The sequence below is a fragment of the Cannabis sativa genome, chromosome 6, assembly GCF_029168945.1.
Source record: "Cannabis sativa cultivar Pink pepper isolate KNU-18-1 chromosome 6, ASM2916894v1, whole genome shotgun sequence".
Taxonomy (NCBI): domain Eukaryota; kingdom Viridiplantae; phylum Streptophyta; class Magnoliopsida; order Rosales; family Cannabaceae; genus Cannabis; species Cannabis sativa.
Window position 1 is genome coordinate 971,287 of NC_083606.1, and position 15,332 is coordinate 986,618.

Here is a 15,332-nt window from a genome sequence, read left to right on the forward strand (position 1 = left end):
TGTTAATTATGGATTTGATTATGGATGTTTTGAACTAAACTCCTATTTAGGGAGAATGATGAATGTTGTTTAAGTTTTTCCTAGTTAATGATTAATTGCCATTCCTCCATCTTGATTGTGAATACTATTCATATTTGTGTTTAATTTCCATGTGCAAGATTGATCACCTTTTACATGTTTTATGATCTCAATTCGAAATCTGAAAAGTGAGAATTGAGAATGCTAAAATTGGATAGTCTAGGTTTTGATGTGAAACGAAAGTATTTACATAGCCTTTGTGACATTTAGATTATTGCTTAATGCTGATTTCATGTTAGTTTAATTAAGAGATTAATTAGAGAGCATGAGATTTAGAACCTAGAAGATCTGAAAAGAGCTAGGTTAATCCATAATCTGTCATTCACTTCAAGAGAAGGATAGCATTTAGACATTAACATTGGTAACTTAACAACAGGATTCGTCTCCCTATTTTCTTATCTTGATTAATCTTCCTTTGTTATTTTTAATTTTCTGAATTGTCTTATTTAATTCGTAAAAGTATTCTTTTACCAGATAGAATCAATAGTATAATTTAGTAGTAATTAGTCCAATTCCCTGTGGTTCGACCTCACCTGTGTGAGTTTACTACTTGATTGCGTATACTTGCGTAGTGTTTATAAATTATAGCAACAAGTTTTTGGCGCCGTTGCCGGGGAATTGTATAAAGATTAATATTACACAAAATTATACTAACTTCTACTTTGGTTTATTTTTCTTGCTAATTACTAATCTTTTTCTTGCAATATTTTCTTTATCTACTTCAGGAATCCTAAGTGTATGCGCCGTCAAGGACAAGCAGTCATATTACCAGTTGATCCTGAAATCGAGAAAACTTGCAGGAGGAATCGAAAGAACAAGAGGCAAGAAAGAGTTTCAGCAACTGCTGAAACATCAGAAATCATGGCTGCCAATGTGAACAATAATGCTGGAAACAATGGGGGTAATAACGGTAATAATGGAGGCGCCGTGGAAGACCAAGCTAATGGTCGTAGCTTGAGAGATTACATTCTCCCTACTCTGACGGGAGTGCAGTCATGTATCAGGCCACCGGCAGTGGATGTGAATAACTTTGAGATCAAACCTGCCATACTTCAAATGGTGCAGTCTTCAGTTCAGTTTGGTGGCCTCCCTTCTGAAGATCCTAATCTGCATCTCTCGAACTTCATGGAACTTTGTGAGACTTTTAAAGTCAATGGAGTTAGTGATGATGCCATTCGTTTGAGACTGTTTCCATTCTCACTTAGAGAAAGAGCCAAGAGTTGGTTAATCTCCTTGACACCAAATTCCATAGCAACATGGACAGACTTAGCAACTAAATTTTTGTCTAAGTTCTTTCCCCCAGCAAAGTCTGCTAAGCTGCGAGGAGAGATCAACAATTTCTGTCAACAAGAGAATGAGTCTCTCTATGAGTCTTGGGAGAGGTTCAAGGACTTAATCAGAAAGTGTCCTCATCATGGTATTGAGAAGTGGATGCTGGTTCATAATTTCTATAACGGGTTGGTTGGTAACACTAGAACCCTGATAGATGCAGCAGCTGGTGGAGCCTTTATGAGAAAGAGTGCTAATGAGGCTTATGATCTATTGGAGGAGATGGCTCTAAACAATCAGCAGTGGCCAACTGAAAGGAGTCAAACTAAGAAGGTAGCTGGTGTGCTAGAGGTGGATGCCATTACAAAGCTGACAGCTCAGGTTGAGGCCCTAACAAAGCTGATCGCAGTGCAAGCCAAACAAGCTCAAGTGGTTTGTGAGATATGTGGAGGTCCCCATCACTTTTCTGAGTGTCAGGCAGATGTGGATGATTTGCCAATGGATCAAGCAAAAGCCATTGGAGACTATTCCCAAAACAATAATTATGGGCACAACCAACAGGGGTTCTACCAGCAAAGAAACCAGCCCCAACAAAACCAACAACAGTTGCGACAACAAAGTTCTAGTGGAGGCTCCACTATCCAAGCTGATTTATTGCTCCAATTCATGATGGAAACTAAAGCCTCTATTAAAACTCTAGAAACTCAAATGGAACAATTGGCTACTCAAGTGGAAAAACAAGCTCAAGGAAATTCGCCTAGCACTAATGATGCAAAAGGAAAAGAGCAATGTAAAGCAATTTCCTTAAGGAGTGGAAAGAAATATGATGGGCCTGAGATGATACAACCAGTGGATGAAGAGATTAAAGATCAAACAACACCAACTCAAGCATCATCAGATAAGAAGATTACTGATAGTCCAGCACCACCACAGCAGTCTCCACCAATTAGCATTGATCACCATGTGAAAATACCCTATCCCCAAAGACTTAGAAAGTCAAGTCTAGACAAGCAGTTCACCAAATTCTTAGAAGTCTTTAAAAGACTACACATCAACATTCCTTTTGCTGAAGCTTTGGAACAAATGCCCCGTTATGTGAAGTTCATGAAGGAGATATTGTCTAAGAAGAGAAAATTGGAGGACTATGAAACAGTGGCATTAACTGAGGAGTGTAGCGCCATTTTGCAAAAGAAACTACCACCCAAGCTTAAAGATCCGGGTAGTTTCAATATTCCATGCTCTATAGGGGGTTCGGTGGAAACTAAAGCTCTATGTGATCTGGGAGCAAGCATTAATCTAATGCCATTGTCTGTCTTCAAAAGGCTAGGATTGGGAAAAGCAAAGCCTACAACAGTGACTTTGCAACTGGCAGATCGTTCTTTGACTCATCCTCGTGGGATAATTGAAGATGTACTGGTGAAGGTTGGTAAGTTTATCTTCCCTGCTGATTTCCTAATTCTTGATATGGAGGAAGATTCAACTATTCCCATTATTTTGGGAAGACCATTCTTAGCCACGGGCCGAGCATTAATAGACGTTCAAAAGGGGGAGTTAAAGTTGAGAGTGCAAGATGAAGAGGTTAATTTTAATGTTTTTTCCCCAACTGACATTCCTACCTGTTGCAAGATTGAGATGGTGAAGGGTTCTTTTGTTAAAGCTGATAAGAAGAAAGCAAAACCTAAAGAGCGACTTCGAACGATTCGGCGGCGTTGGAAAAGATTGATGTGTGGTAATTCTGAAGGTAAACTTCCTCTTGTGCAAAACTCTGAAATTAGCAACATTGGAGGTCAATTTTCTTCATTTGGTACAAGGACCCTATTGGATGCAAGAGGTGGACTTGATCCAATTTGAAGTAGTATTGAGGCCAAACCCCTTCTGATGGGGGTTCAGGTAAGTCCTTCTCACCTTGAGTATAATAGTACATTGGGGACAATGTCATATTTAGTTTGGGGGGAGAGACTTAAAATTTTTAAATTCTGCACTTTAATTTCTGCATTTTAATTTTCTGTTTTAGTTTTTCTGTTTTAGTTAAGGAATGGCAATAAGTTTGACGATAGTTGTATACTGCTGATTAGTGTGATGTGTTCTGAAATTGTAAAATAACTGTGTGCTTGATTATGTTAACTCTTTGGATTAGTTTGGATGCTTAGAAACCTGTGTTTATCTGAAAAAATATTCAATCTGTGAAATATGTTATAATTGTTTTACGATGGTTTGTGGTAAGATTGACAGGATAGTTTAGAACTTGCATGTTTATTCTTTTGAGACGAAATCCTTGATAGTGTTCAATTGGAATATGACTTAGGCATTTGTTGGATAGTTTGAGCCTTTCAAGCCTACCGTAATAATGTGTATCCCTAGTTAACCTTTTGAGCCTAAACCTGTTATGTTTTTCACCCATCAATTTGAAAAAAATTACAACCACACTATTAATTTTTCTTCACCCTGTTATCCATGATATCATAAGCTACATAATTAGTTTGGGGGAGGAGAAACATTTAGTGTGAAGAAATAGTGAGAGGGAGAAAAACTTGTAAGATTGAGAAGGAAAAAAATTTTGTGTAATTCAATGTCACTGAAAAAAAAAATGAAATATGATGAAAAAAAAAAAAACACAATAAAAAGTAAACATATGTGTGAAAAAAAATTTCAGTGATGTTGAAAAATAATAGAGACGTCTGCTATCAATCTTGGTAAACCTGGGAATATTATGGGATCTTAGAAAAAGAAAAGTAAGAAGCTTGTGGGTTCTGTTTGTGTGCTTATGATATCTTGAGCCAAAATTGACTTTTGCCTATCCCTGAATATCTGAGCCATATTACCTAAACCTTGAAAAGACCTAATGATTCCAAAGAATACTGTCAACATTAGTGGAGAAAGGTAAGCATGCAAGCTTATGAGTTATCGGGCTGTGGAACTGTTGGAAAGAGTAAAGCTTTTATAACAATGTTTCACAATTGAATAAATTTTTGCAGTTGTACATAGTTTTATAAACCGAGCATCTAAATTAATTGTTAGAGTTGGTAGAATTGAAATTCTAATTTGAGCAATAGAAGAGAACAACACATGAGGCAGTAGTATTATGATTATCTGATAGCGTAGTTAGTAGTTAGTAGTTAGTAGCATTCATCTTACTCGAGGGCGAGTAAGAATCTAGTTTGGGGGAATTTGTTAGGCTAAAATTAGTCTAAGATCCGGGTCATATTTCGGTTAGTTTTCACTCTTTGTTTCTAGTTTTAGGGCTATATTACGCTTGATTCTTTTGTTTCAGGTCCTCGGGCATTTAAAGAAAGTATGTACAAGAATTGAGGAAAAACGGTGAAAGAATCGAGAAGAAAAACCAAAATTGGTGATGCTGCCTATTCCCGTCGCGACGGGGAATTTGCCAGTCGCGACGGGAACTGGCAGAAAGTTTCAAAAATTCGAAGTTGAACTCCCGTCGCGACGGGGGCTTTGCCAGTCGCGACGGGGACCCTTTTGACGGGATTTTTGGGCAGTTTCGTAATTTCACGAATTTTAAAGATGAGATTTGGTTTAAATAGAGGGAGTTCGTGAAAATTAGGGTTCATTCAGAATTGGAACCCTAGAAACAAAGAAGGAGGCTAGAAGAGCGGCGTGTGGCGACCCAAATCAATTGCTTCAACTAGTTCTTTCTCTTCTCTTTAATTTTTCTATGTTCTTTTCTATTTCAATGTTAATTATGGATTTGATTATGGATGTTTTGAACTAAACTCCTATTTAGGGAGAATGATGAATGTTGTTTAAGTTTTTCCTAGTTAATGATTAATTGCCATTCCTCCATCTTGATTGTGAATACTATTCATATTTGTGTTTAATTTCCATGTGCAAGATTGATCACCTTTTACATGTTTTATGATCTCAATTCGAAATCTGAAAAGTGAGAATTGAGAATGCTAAAATTGGATAGTCTAGGTTTTGATGTGAAACGAAAGTATTTACATAGCCTTTGTGACATTTAGATTATTGCTTAATGCTGATTTCATGTTAGTTTAATTAAGAGATTAATTAGAGAGCATGAGATTTAGAACCTAGAAGATCTGAAAAGAGCTAGGTTAATCCATAATCTGTCATTCACTTCAAGAGAAGGATAGCATTTAGACATTAACATTGGTAACTTAACAACAGGATTCGTCTCCCTATTTTCTTATCTTGATTAATCTTCCTTTGTTATTTTTAATTTTCTGAATTGTCTTATTTAATTCGTAAAAGTATTCTTTTACCAGATAGAATCAATAGTATAATTTAGTAGTAATTAGTCCAATTCCCTGTGGTTCGACCTCACCTGTGTGAGTTTACTACTTGATTGCGTATACTTGCGTAGTGTTTATAAATTATAGCAACACTTATCTAGATCTAGGAAAGGTCGCTAGCCTTCCCAAGATAGAATAAACGAAGCCCTCTGGATGAACATTGGGACACATCTGAAGAGGGTACTCCAAGAAGCGCCTTGGAAGCTTAGTATAGGGTGACACCTGGTCCCACCGGAATCAAGGTTTGTCCCCTGTGTCAGAGCATGATAGTGCGCGCACCACTAAAAGAAAAACCTTCATTTTGTCCAACAGCACGTATTTGACACCACAATACACATGTGTGGCGCCTGCAAGACATTTGTCCTAGACCGTATGGTCCCCAGACGTACGAACGCCTTTGCCCCACGAGCCAGAATTCTGCCAGTGGGCCCAAATTCATTTATTTCATGTATTTACCCCAATATTAGACCTAGCTTACATAGAAACCCTAACGGATCACAAGTATTACCAGATCTAGATCGTAGCCTATAAATACCCCTTTATACTTTCATGTAAGGGGGGACAATTCACTTCACTTCATTTTAGGTTCTCTTCTTAGAGAAGTTAGAAAAACCTTAGGGAGAAAATTAGACTGTGAACAACATAGCAAGAAGCTAGGGTTCTTGAGCTTGTAAGATCCCATTGTAATACATTAAGCCATTTGGCTTAATACAATTGACTCATGGACTAAGGTTAATTAATACTTAAACTGTGGAAAAATCTCCATTTCCATGTGCAACAAACCATTTGAACCTTGACGTGTTAAATTTTTTAAAATTTCTTAAAATTTTATAAAATGTCTTAAAATAACAATAACGTACACAATCATAAAAAAAAATACTAATATAAACTGCAGATTGCTTGACTTAAAGTTTGTTCAGACTCCAGGTTTCTCATTTTTTTATTGACAAACTAGGTGTGGTCTCTAACCCACTTAATTTGAGAAGAGGTATTAAAAAATAAATTTTACCCTTGGTTTCTAATAACTAATTGGTCACTAATACAATATTTGTATAATTTTGTGTAATTATATTTTCAAAATACTCTATATATTAGATTTTTACTACTATATATATATATATAAAAAGAAAAGGATATGAAAAAAATTATATAAAATGCTCAATTAATTAAATTTTTTGACCAAAGATTGCTAATTGGCTTGAGACGAGCATATTTTCACATACTAATTAATAGAAATAATTAAATGAGCAACTATATCAAAAGCATCCCAAAACAATAATATAATTAATTAATTTAACATTCAATTGAAATCGAAAAAATATTACCCAATAAGAAAATGGACAAATAAAACTCATGGCAGATTTTTTTATTACATATTATTATTTTTATAATTTGTCTAACAAAATAAAATAAACAAAACTCCCTCAATCCATGGCCTCTAATAAATCCCAATCTTGAATAACTATATATTATATATGATAATGATTATGATCATAAACCTATGTTAATTATTAATAATAATTATAATTATATATATGAATGATCACATGATGGAACAGATGTTGGCATCTTGATTATGATAAGGAGTAGGAGTATAATAATTATGAGAAATTATAGGAAAATTAGGATGAGGCTGATTATAATTATAATTATAAGGTGGGAGTACTGTAGATAAAAGAGGCTGATCATCATTATCAGTCTGATCATCTTGATTATGATAAGGAGTATGAGTATAATAATTATGAGAAATTATAGGAAAATTAGGATGAGGCTGATTATAATTATAATTATAATAATTATAATTATAAGGTGGGAGTACTGTAGATAAAAGAGGCTGATCATCATCAGGCTGATTATTATTAATCTGATTAACTTCTTCTTCATTATTCACCATAATATTTTCTTCATCCATAAGTACTTCTTCAACACTAATTAATTTCACCAATGTTTTTAACTTCTTCCTTAGTGAAACTGTTAGTTGAGCTGGATCAACCCCAGATCCAATCACTACTAATTTATTTTCTTCTTCAATCGTCACCGAGTTCAAATCTAAAATAAAATTATTAACGAATTATTACACTAATAACAATATGACACAAATAAATATGTGTAGTATATATTAATAATTTATTATACCTTTTTCACCAGCTACTATTTCCTTCGCTTTTTTTTTACACTTTTGACAAAGAGACATCTGGTCCACCTCGATAACGATCTTAGTTCTCTGTCGACAGACATAACAAAAATTAAATACATAGATAAAACAAAATAAAAAATATTTTAAATATTAATAAAAAAATTTAAATGAAAAACTAAAATTAAATATAATTAGAATAAAAAAAAATATACGTTATTTAAAAAAACAAAATTACAATAATTATTGAAATTAATAAAAAGTAATGTCCTTCAAAAAAAAAATGTGATGTTAAAAAGATTTTTATTTTTTTGTAAAGAGAAAATTTTAAAATTTATTCTTAAGTTTTTCTTTTTATTAGATAGAGAATTAATTTATTTATTTGGTTGTTTGTTTGATGGATGAATTGGTTTAGTGGAGTTTTACAAATTTTATTAAAAATCAAAAAATGATATTATATTAGGGTTGATAAGTGAGAAATAATAAACAAGAGAAGAGTTTAATTGCTAATGTAACATATTATTTGGTTAATTTATAATATATATATGTACGTACCTTCATTTTGATGATACATATAAAACAATATTATTCTTTGAGTCCTTAGAGTTTTCCACTTCCTACAAAAAAAGAAAAAAAAAAACAAATATTAATTACATATCTTAGATTCAAGAAGAATATATAGAAGAAACTCTAAAACCTCAAAATGACGTTACCTTTGAATTCAAGCCTTCTTCTCTTTGTGCAATCTGTATATATATATATATATATATATATATATATATATGTATATATATGTGTGTGTGAAGGTGAAAACCTAGGTAGGAGTTTTTGGGTAACTTCCTTATTGTGTGTAATCGAATCTCATATTAATGGTGATTGGAACTAAAATGTTTATACCGATCATTAAAATGGTATAACTATATATCGATCCTTAAAATATGGTAAGTACTATACAATATATTTTCCTAAAATATACTTATAATTCAATAAAATATAATGATATACATATTTTTATTTACGATTAAATATGGTAACTATTAAGATTATTATATTTAATGATTTTTGTTCAATTTTAGTAAATAAAGTTTAACATAAATAAAAAATTTAGGGTATAATTTGGTACATATTAAAGTTAAAAGGGTGTGATTTGGTAGATATTAAAATTTTGAGAGCATAATTTAGTACATGAACAATCACTAAATTGGCAAAATTGAATGAAATTGGACAAAAATCTTTAAATCCATCAATCTCAATAGTTCAGAGAAAATTTTTAACGACCAAAAAAATTCAGAGTGCATAATTTAGTACATGTCAAAATTCATGAGGCAAAAATCTAAATTAACCTAATCATAATTCATTGCCTAATCAATGCCAGAGATTTCTTTCTCTCTTCTAATCTTTGTCTATCCTTTCTGTTCTCTTTCCTTCTCTCTTCCATCTGCTTTCTGTAATGGTTTTTTAATGGCTAAGAGGTTTTAAAGACCTGCAATATGGTATTAGAACCATTTTCTCCATTAATGGCACATATGACTTCAACAACTCCGACCAACTCAGCTTTTCCAATTGGGACTCATATCTCTCAACTTCCACCAGCTCGAAATCGAAACAGAGAATATGATGATGCTCTTGTGTACTTCAATCACGTTGTTCCGATCAAACTGAATGATCACAATTTTCTCTTGTGGAAGCAACAAATCTGTGGTGAATCCTCACCCTCAAAACAAGTTGTTACATCAGTAACAATGTTCAAGAAACATAATTCAAAACTAAAACCAATCACAAAATCAAAACTTAAACTTAATTGAAATAAGAAAAAAAAAAAACTTAACTTGATAATGAATGAATGGTGGATCTTTATTAAATATGAATAGCCAGTAGTACGCAATAGAATGAGCACAAGATTACAACTCAACACAGTAAGTAAATTACAAAGAAATGCCTCACATCGAGGGAAATCGCTTCAAGAGTGATACTCCCTTTTACATCCCTCCACACACACTCACTATAATCTTGGACTCTCTCTTTCTAAACTGTATCTAACGTATGAGCTTTGGAGATTAGAGATCAAAACTCTCAACTCAGACCTCATTTGAGAATAGAGAAACCCCTATATATAGTTGTCGGTGGGTCCCCTTTAAGTTGGTATTAAAGCCAACTGTTATAACTTGCAGCAGCTTTCTTCAAATTCATTTGATGAGCAAATAGATGGACATACTGACTCGACAGGTTAAGTGAGTTTAATCTCAACAAAATCTTAACAGTAATTCATGGAAATCAATTACAGAATTTCATTCAGGATACAACTCCTCCATCACAATTCCTCAATGATGTTGATCAAGCTGTGCGCAACTACAATTCAGCCTTTCTTGGGAAGTTCAAGACCAACTCCTTGTTTCTTGGCTTCCTCAATGTTTGAAGGATTGCTCACAAGAATGGTTGGATGTAACTCAACTCAACAGATCTCGAATTCTCTTGAACAACATTTCAATACTCTAAGTCTCATAAAAAATTCTTAAATATTGAACAAAGCTCTAAAAACTCAGGAAAGGAACGATGACTCTAAACGATTATCTCGTCAAAGTCAAGCAGCATGTTGACCTTCTTGCATCTGTTGGAGAGGTTCTCTCAAATCTCATTCACATTGCTGCCATATTCAAAGGCTTGCCTAGAGTGAACATGACACGTTCATAATCTCTACCAATACTCGGATTGGGGAAATCGAAGCTTTGCTTCTAGCTTCGGAGTCTCAGATTAAAAAGATTGATGAACTTGTTGATCCAAGTGTGAATGTGGCTACAAAAGATCCCAAGTCTATCCATGGAGGCATACTTTGCTCAAACTAATTGCAACTTCAGACAACCTCCTTACTCTTGAGGTTGGTATATGCTCCAAACACATTCAACTCCACTAATTTCTCTCAATTCTTTGGATCTAGGGGAAATTTTTGTGGTGATTTCACTCGAGGAGCTAGCACCAGCAATCACAGTCGAGGATGTCGCTTTCCTCCTCCTCCTCCAAATCATCCTCAATTCCAACTTTTTCACAAGCTTGACCATACTGTAATTGACTACTTCTATAAGTTTGACAAGAATTTTACAAGAGTGCTTCTAGCTTCTGATCAACCTCAAGAACAGGCCAATTCAACTCAAGCTTCTCAACTCAATGATGACAACTAGTACTTGGAATTTGGAGCTACAAACCTTGCACTCTCAATGCTCATAACATTATTAATTCTTCTAATAATTAGTGGTGTGGTCCCGCTGCTAATACTTGTCGCTATTAATAATTATTAGTGGTGGATGCTCAGTCTACCGCTAATTCTAATTAATAGCGACCAACTAATTATAGCAATAGATCCCACCGCTATTAGTCAATAGCCGAAAATATAGGGATTAATAGCGGCAAACGGCGACCAACATGGTACTAAACTTTTTTCTTAAAAAAATATAAATTAATTACATATGACGTCCCTCAACACTTTCATATTTTGTTGGACATTGATGAATTTTTTATCTAACCATGCTGAATATGAAAAAAAATCCCCAAAATTGCAGTATAGGATAGTGTTCTAGATAGTAATGTATATATCTTTGGTCTAACAATATACATGTGTTGGGTATTAAATTCTAATAATTTTTTTTTTTTACATTTCTTTTCCTTTTTAGAAGTTAATCAACTAATGTAAATATATGATTTTTTGCTAAGCCCTTGAAATAATATATATGTTTGATTATTATTATCCAATACATATTGACTAAAACATTAATAAAAGGCTAATTAGGATTTTTGTCCCTTAAACTTTGACATGTACCAAATTATGCCTCTTGAACTTTTAAGGTCGTTAAAAATGCCCCCTGAGCTATTAAGATTGTTGGATTTTGTCCAATTTTAGTAAAAAAGTCTAATATATTGATGAAAGTTCAGGAGCATGATTTAATACATGTCAAAGTTAGAGCGACATGATTTAGTAGATATCAAAGTTTGGGGAGCATGGTTTCGTACATAAACAATTACAAAAATAGCTAGTGAAATTGAATGAAATTAGACAAAAGTACTTAAATTCAACACTCAATAGTTCAGGAGACATTTTTAACGACCTTAAAAGTTCAGGGAGCATGATTTAGTACATGTCAAAGTTCAGGGAGCAAAAATCTTAATTTGCCTTAATAAAAATTCAAAAAATATAGTTGAAAATAAGTAAAATTAAGTTAATTACATACACAATTTGTATAAGAAAAAAATATTAATTAATCAGAAAGGGAAAAAAGAAAGAAGTTGACAATATATATACCAAAGAGTATGATATATTAACATAAATTGAAATCTTGAAAAAAAAAACACATTATATGATCATGCATAGTGAGTACGTAGAGTAAGCTTTTCTCTCATATCTTCTTCTTTCTTCAAATTGTTTAGTACTTGTAACCCTTAACGAACAAGCTCTCCGAGGCGAGGCCACCGGAGGCTGAAGAAGGAGTGTACTTTCCAAGAGTGGCGTCGGAGTTGGCCTTGCACCTCGTCAAGAACGCCTCTTGAGCTTTGCCGATATTCTCCTTCTTGCCACCCCAAGTCTTGAGTGTACTTTGTTGTAGAGCTCGGCCGAAGGAGAAGGAGAGAGTCCATGGCTTCAACACTTGGAGCTTGTTCATGGCGTTGAGATTTTGGGTTGCTTCTTCCTCACTTTGTCCACCCGAGAGGAACACGATCCCCGGTACTGCTGGTGGTACTGTCCGGCGTAAGGCTGTCACAGTGTGCTCTGCTATCACTTCTGGTGTTATCTATCCATGTTCACGAATTTTCGTATTATTATTAGTACAATATTAATATCAGATCTCATATATTTTAATTTAAATTAGTCTAACATGTCACATAAGTATTAAGAACAACCAAACACAAATTTTAAATTTCTTAAACTTAAAATAAGACCTAAAAATAAATATAAATTTCTTAATTGAAACTATTTATGAAAATATTCTATTTGTAAAAAAAATCACTAAAAAACAATAAATTAGTTAATATCTAAGTTTTATATTAGTATATTTTAGAAGTGTTAAATAATTGATTTTATTTTTTATATTTATTTTAATTCACTAAATAATTTAGAATGATGAGAAGAAGAGGAAAAAAATAAAGAGTACTACAGTCAATCTCCTATTACAATCTCTTAGTCAATCTTTGTACTTGAACATATACCAGAATAATTTTTTTAAAACTTTGTTTCATAGTAATATTCGTTATAGTTACAACATCCTCCCTATAAATTTTTTAAAAATTTTGAATAATTTACTATGCCGAAAATAAATTTGAAGTTTTTTAAACACGTGCCATAGACTGGAATATCGAAAACTCTATTTTCGGTACTGTAACCTATTCAAAAATTTACAGGAATAATGTTGTAACTATAGTGAATACTGTTATGAACAAAATTCAAAAAAATATATTCTGACATGTAATTTTAAAAGTAAAGGTTAACTAAGAGATTGTAATTAACACTTCTAAAAAAAAATTATTCATTGTACCTTTGGGCTGTCAGAACCAGGAGTGACCATGTTGGGTTTAAGAAGAGTCCCCTCAAGAAGAACATGTTGCTCATTCAAAGCCTTATAAACTGCTGCAAGAACAGTCTCAGTCACAGCTGCACACTTTTCCACACTATGGGCCCCATCAGTCAAAATTTCTGGCTCCACAATCGGCACAAGTCCATTCTCCTGACATATAATCGCATAACGTGCCAACCCTTGCGCGTTCTGTTGAATCGACAGCTCAGATGGCTCAGTTACGCCAATTTTAAGCACAGCCCGCCACTTGGCAAATCGTGCGCCAGCCTTGTAGTACTGAGCGCAACGCGCACCCAGTGAGTCGAAGCCTTGAGTGGTGGTCTCGCCATTAGTGCCAGCCAACTCAACAGTGCCCTTGTCGACCTTGATGCCTGGAACGACACCGTTTTCTTGGAGGACTTCAACGAAGGGTTTGCCATCTGAGGTCTTTTGGTAGAGAGTTTCTTCGAAAAGAATGACGCCTGAGAGGAATGGGAGGGCGTTGGGGCAAGTGAAGAGGAGCTCGCGTAGGGCTTGGCGATTGGATTCTATGTTCTCTACATTGATGCTTGAAAGACGTTTTCCAATTGTGCCCGTGCTCTCGTCCGCAGCTAGGATTCCCTTACCCGGAGTAGCAATGTATTTGGCAGTTTTGATGAGTTCATCTAGATGACATAGAATAGTGTTGAGAATGGCTCATATGGTTCATATATTCAATCAAGATTCAATTAAAAAAATATATATATATATATATATATATATATAGTCTAATTTAATATCAAAATCTAACCACTTGAGGATAGCTCAAGTGGCCATAAGCGGGTGTGTGTGTTTTGGAAGTCCTGGGTTCGAGTACCAAATAAAACATGATTGTAATATATAAACACTTAAATCCAAAAAAAAAAAAAAAAAAGTTAATATCAAAATCTAGTAAATTGTAAATTATACTAATATTAATATGTCCAAATATTATACAAAATATCAAAGAAAAGATTATGGCCAAATACACAAAAACACCTAGCCATTCCACTTAATTTAGGAAGAAAATTAGCTTAGAAGGGAAGAATCTCATTTTCTATTTATTATTGTTTGTAATCAATTGTAAAGGTTTTGAAACTAGTTTCCCACAAATATTAAATTATGAATTTCTATTTGTACAAAAGATGAATTATTAAATCATATATAATATTCACTAATCAAAATGACTAGTGATATGAAAAAACTCACTCACTACTTTTTATCAAACAAGGTAATGTAATGTGAAAAAATCATTTATACATACACTTTTTACTTAATTTACATGGTAATTTTGATTCTACCAACCAAATATTTGTACTTGTAAATGGTACTCAAAAATCAAATATGAAAGCAAAAACAGATTGAGTGTAAGAGCATAGATAGGAGTAGTAGTGATAATAGAGCAAATTAATCAAACTCTCATATACATATAATGTTAGAGAGATTGAGATTGGGATTGAAATTATACCAGCATACTTTCCAATAAAGGCCGACATGGTTGTTGTGTTTGTGTTTTGCCACAATGAATTTTTATATATTATACAACTATACAAACACAATGAGTAGTTTAGAAGAAGGACCAAATGGCAAAAAACAAACACACACAACCATCAAACTATATAGATAACCACTGTCATATGGAATATACCATCAGGATCAAAGTCATACCATGCATGTACACGTGTCAAAAGATTAGCCCAACAAGGGTTATCATCCTCGGATAGAGTAATGAGTGATCACTCTCCTTGCCAAGTGGCATCATCATCCTTAAGTACTTATCTCTCAAAAACTTGAGCTCTTAATTTTGTGTGGAATAGCTAAACTCTCTAATCCGTTAAATAATTGGATCACAACTTGATAAAAAAGAGCTTCAAACAAAGACAAAGTACTACTTTTGGACTCTACTAACTACTCTACTCTTAGCCATTGGTATTTCTTTTTCAATTCTCATTACTCATTATTGGCATTGCTATATAGGTTGTTGTCAATCATATTACCACCGCCTATAATCGAATCAAAACTTCA

The 15,332-nt window shown here is 33.6% G+C and overlaps 1 protein-coding gene and 1 non-coding gene across 2 annotated transcripts; both read right to left on the reverse strand.

Annotated features, from left to right (window-relative positions):
* Positions 1 to 1,392: 1,392 nt before the first annotated feature.
* On the reverse strand, positions 1,393 to 1,499 carry LOC115708468 (small nucleolar RNA R71). The gene has a single exon (XR_004009967.2). It is a non-coding gene; the product is annotated as a small nucleolar RNA R71 (small nucleolar RNA).
* Positions 1,500 to 11,976: 10,477 nt separating this feature from the next.
* On the reverse strand, positions 11,977 to 14,940 carry LOC115694676 (fructose-bisphosphate aldolase 5, cytosolic). The gene is made up of 3 exons (XM_030621760.2): positions 14,776 to 14,940; positions 13,272 to 13,954; positions 11,977 to 12,530 (listed from the first exon to the last, which is right to left on the reverse strand). The coding sequence occupies exons 1-3, from the start codon at positions 14,801 to 14,803 to the stop codon at positions 12,165 to 12,167; spliced, it is 1,077 nt and encodes a 358-aa protein (XP_030477620.1). The 5' UTR covers positions 14,804 to 14,940; the 3' UTR covers positions 11,977 to 12,164.
* Between the last annotated feature and the right edge of the window lie 392 nt (positions 14,941 to 15,332).

Bases quoted from the DNA above. Each gene is read 5' to 3' on its own strand.
- LOC115694676 (XM_030621760.2), bottom strand. From the start codon at position 14,803: ATGTCGGCCTTTATTGGAAAGTATGCTG. The intron at 13,955-14,775 runs GTATAATTTCAA...TATGTCATCTAG, and splicing joins CTTTATTGGAAAGTATGCTG to ATGAACTCATCAAAACTGCC. The intron at 12,531-13,271 runs GTACAATGAATA...GAACATGGATAG, and splicing joins CTGGTTCTGACAGCCCAAAG to ATAACACCAGAAGTGATAGC.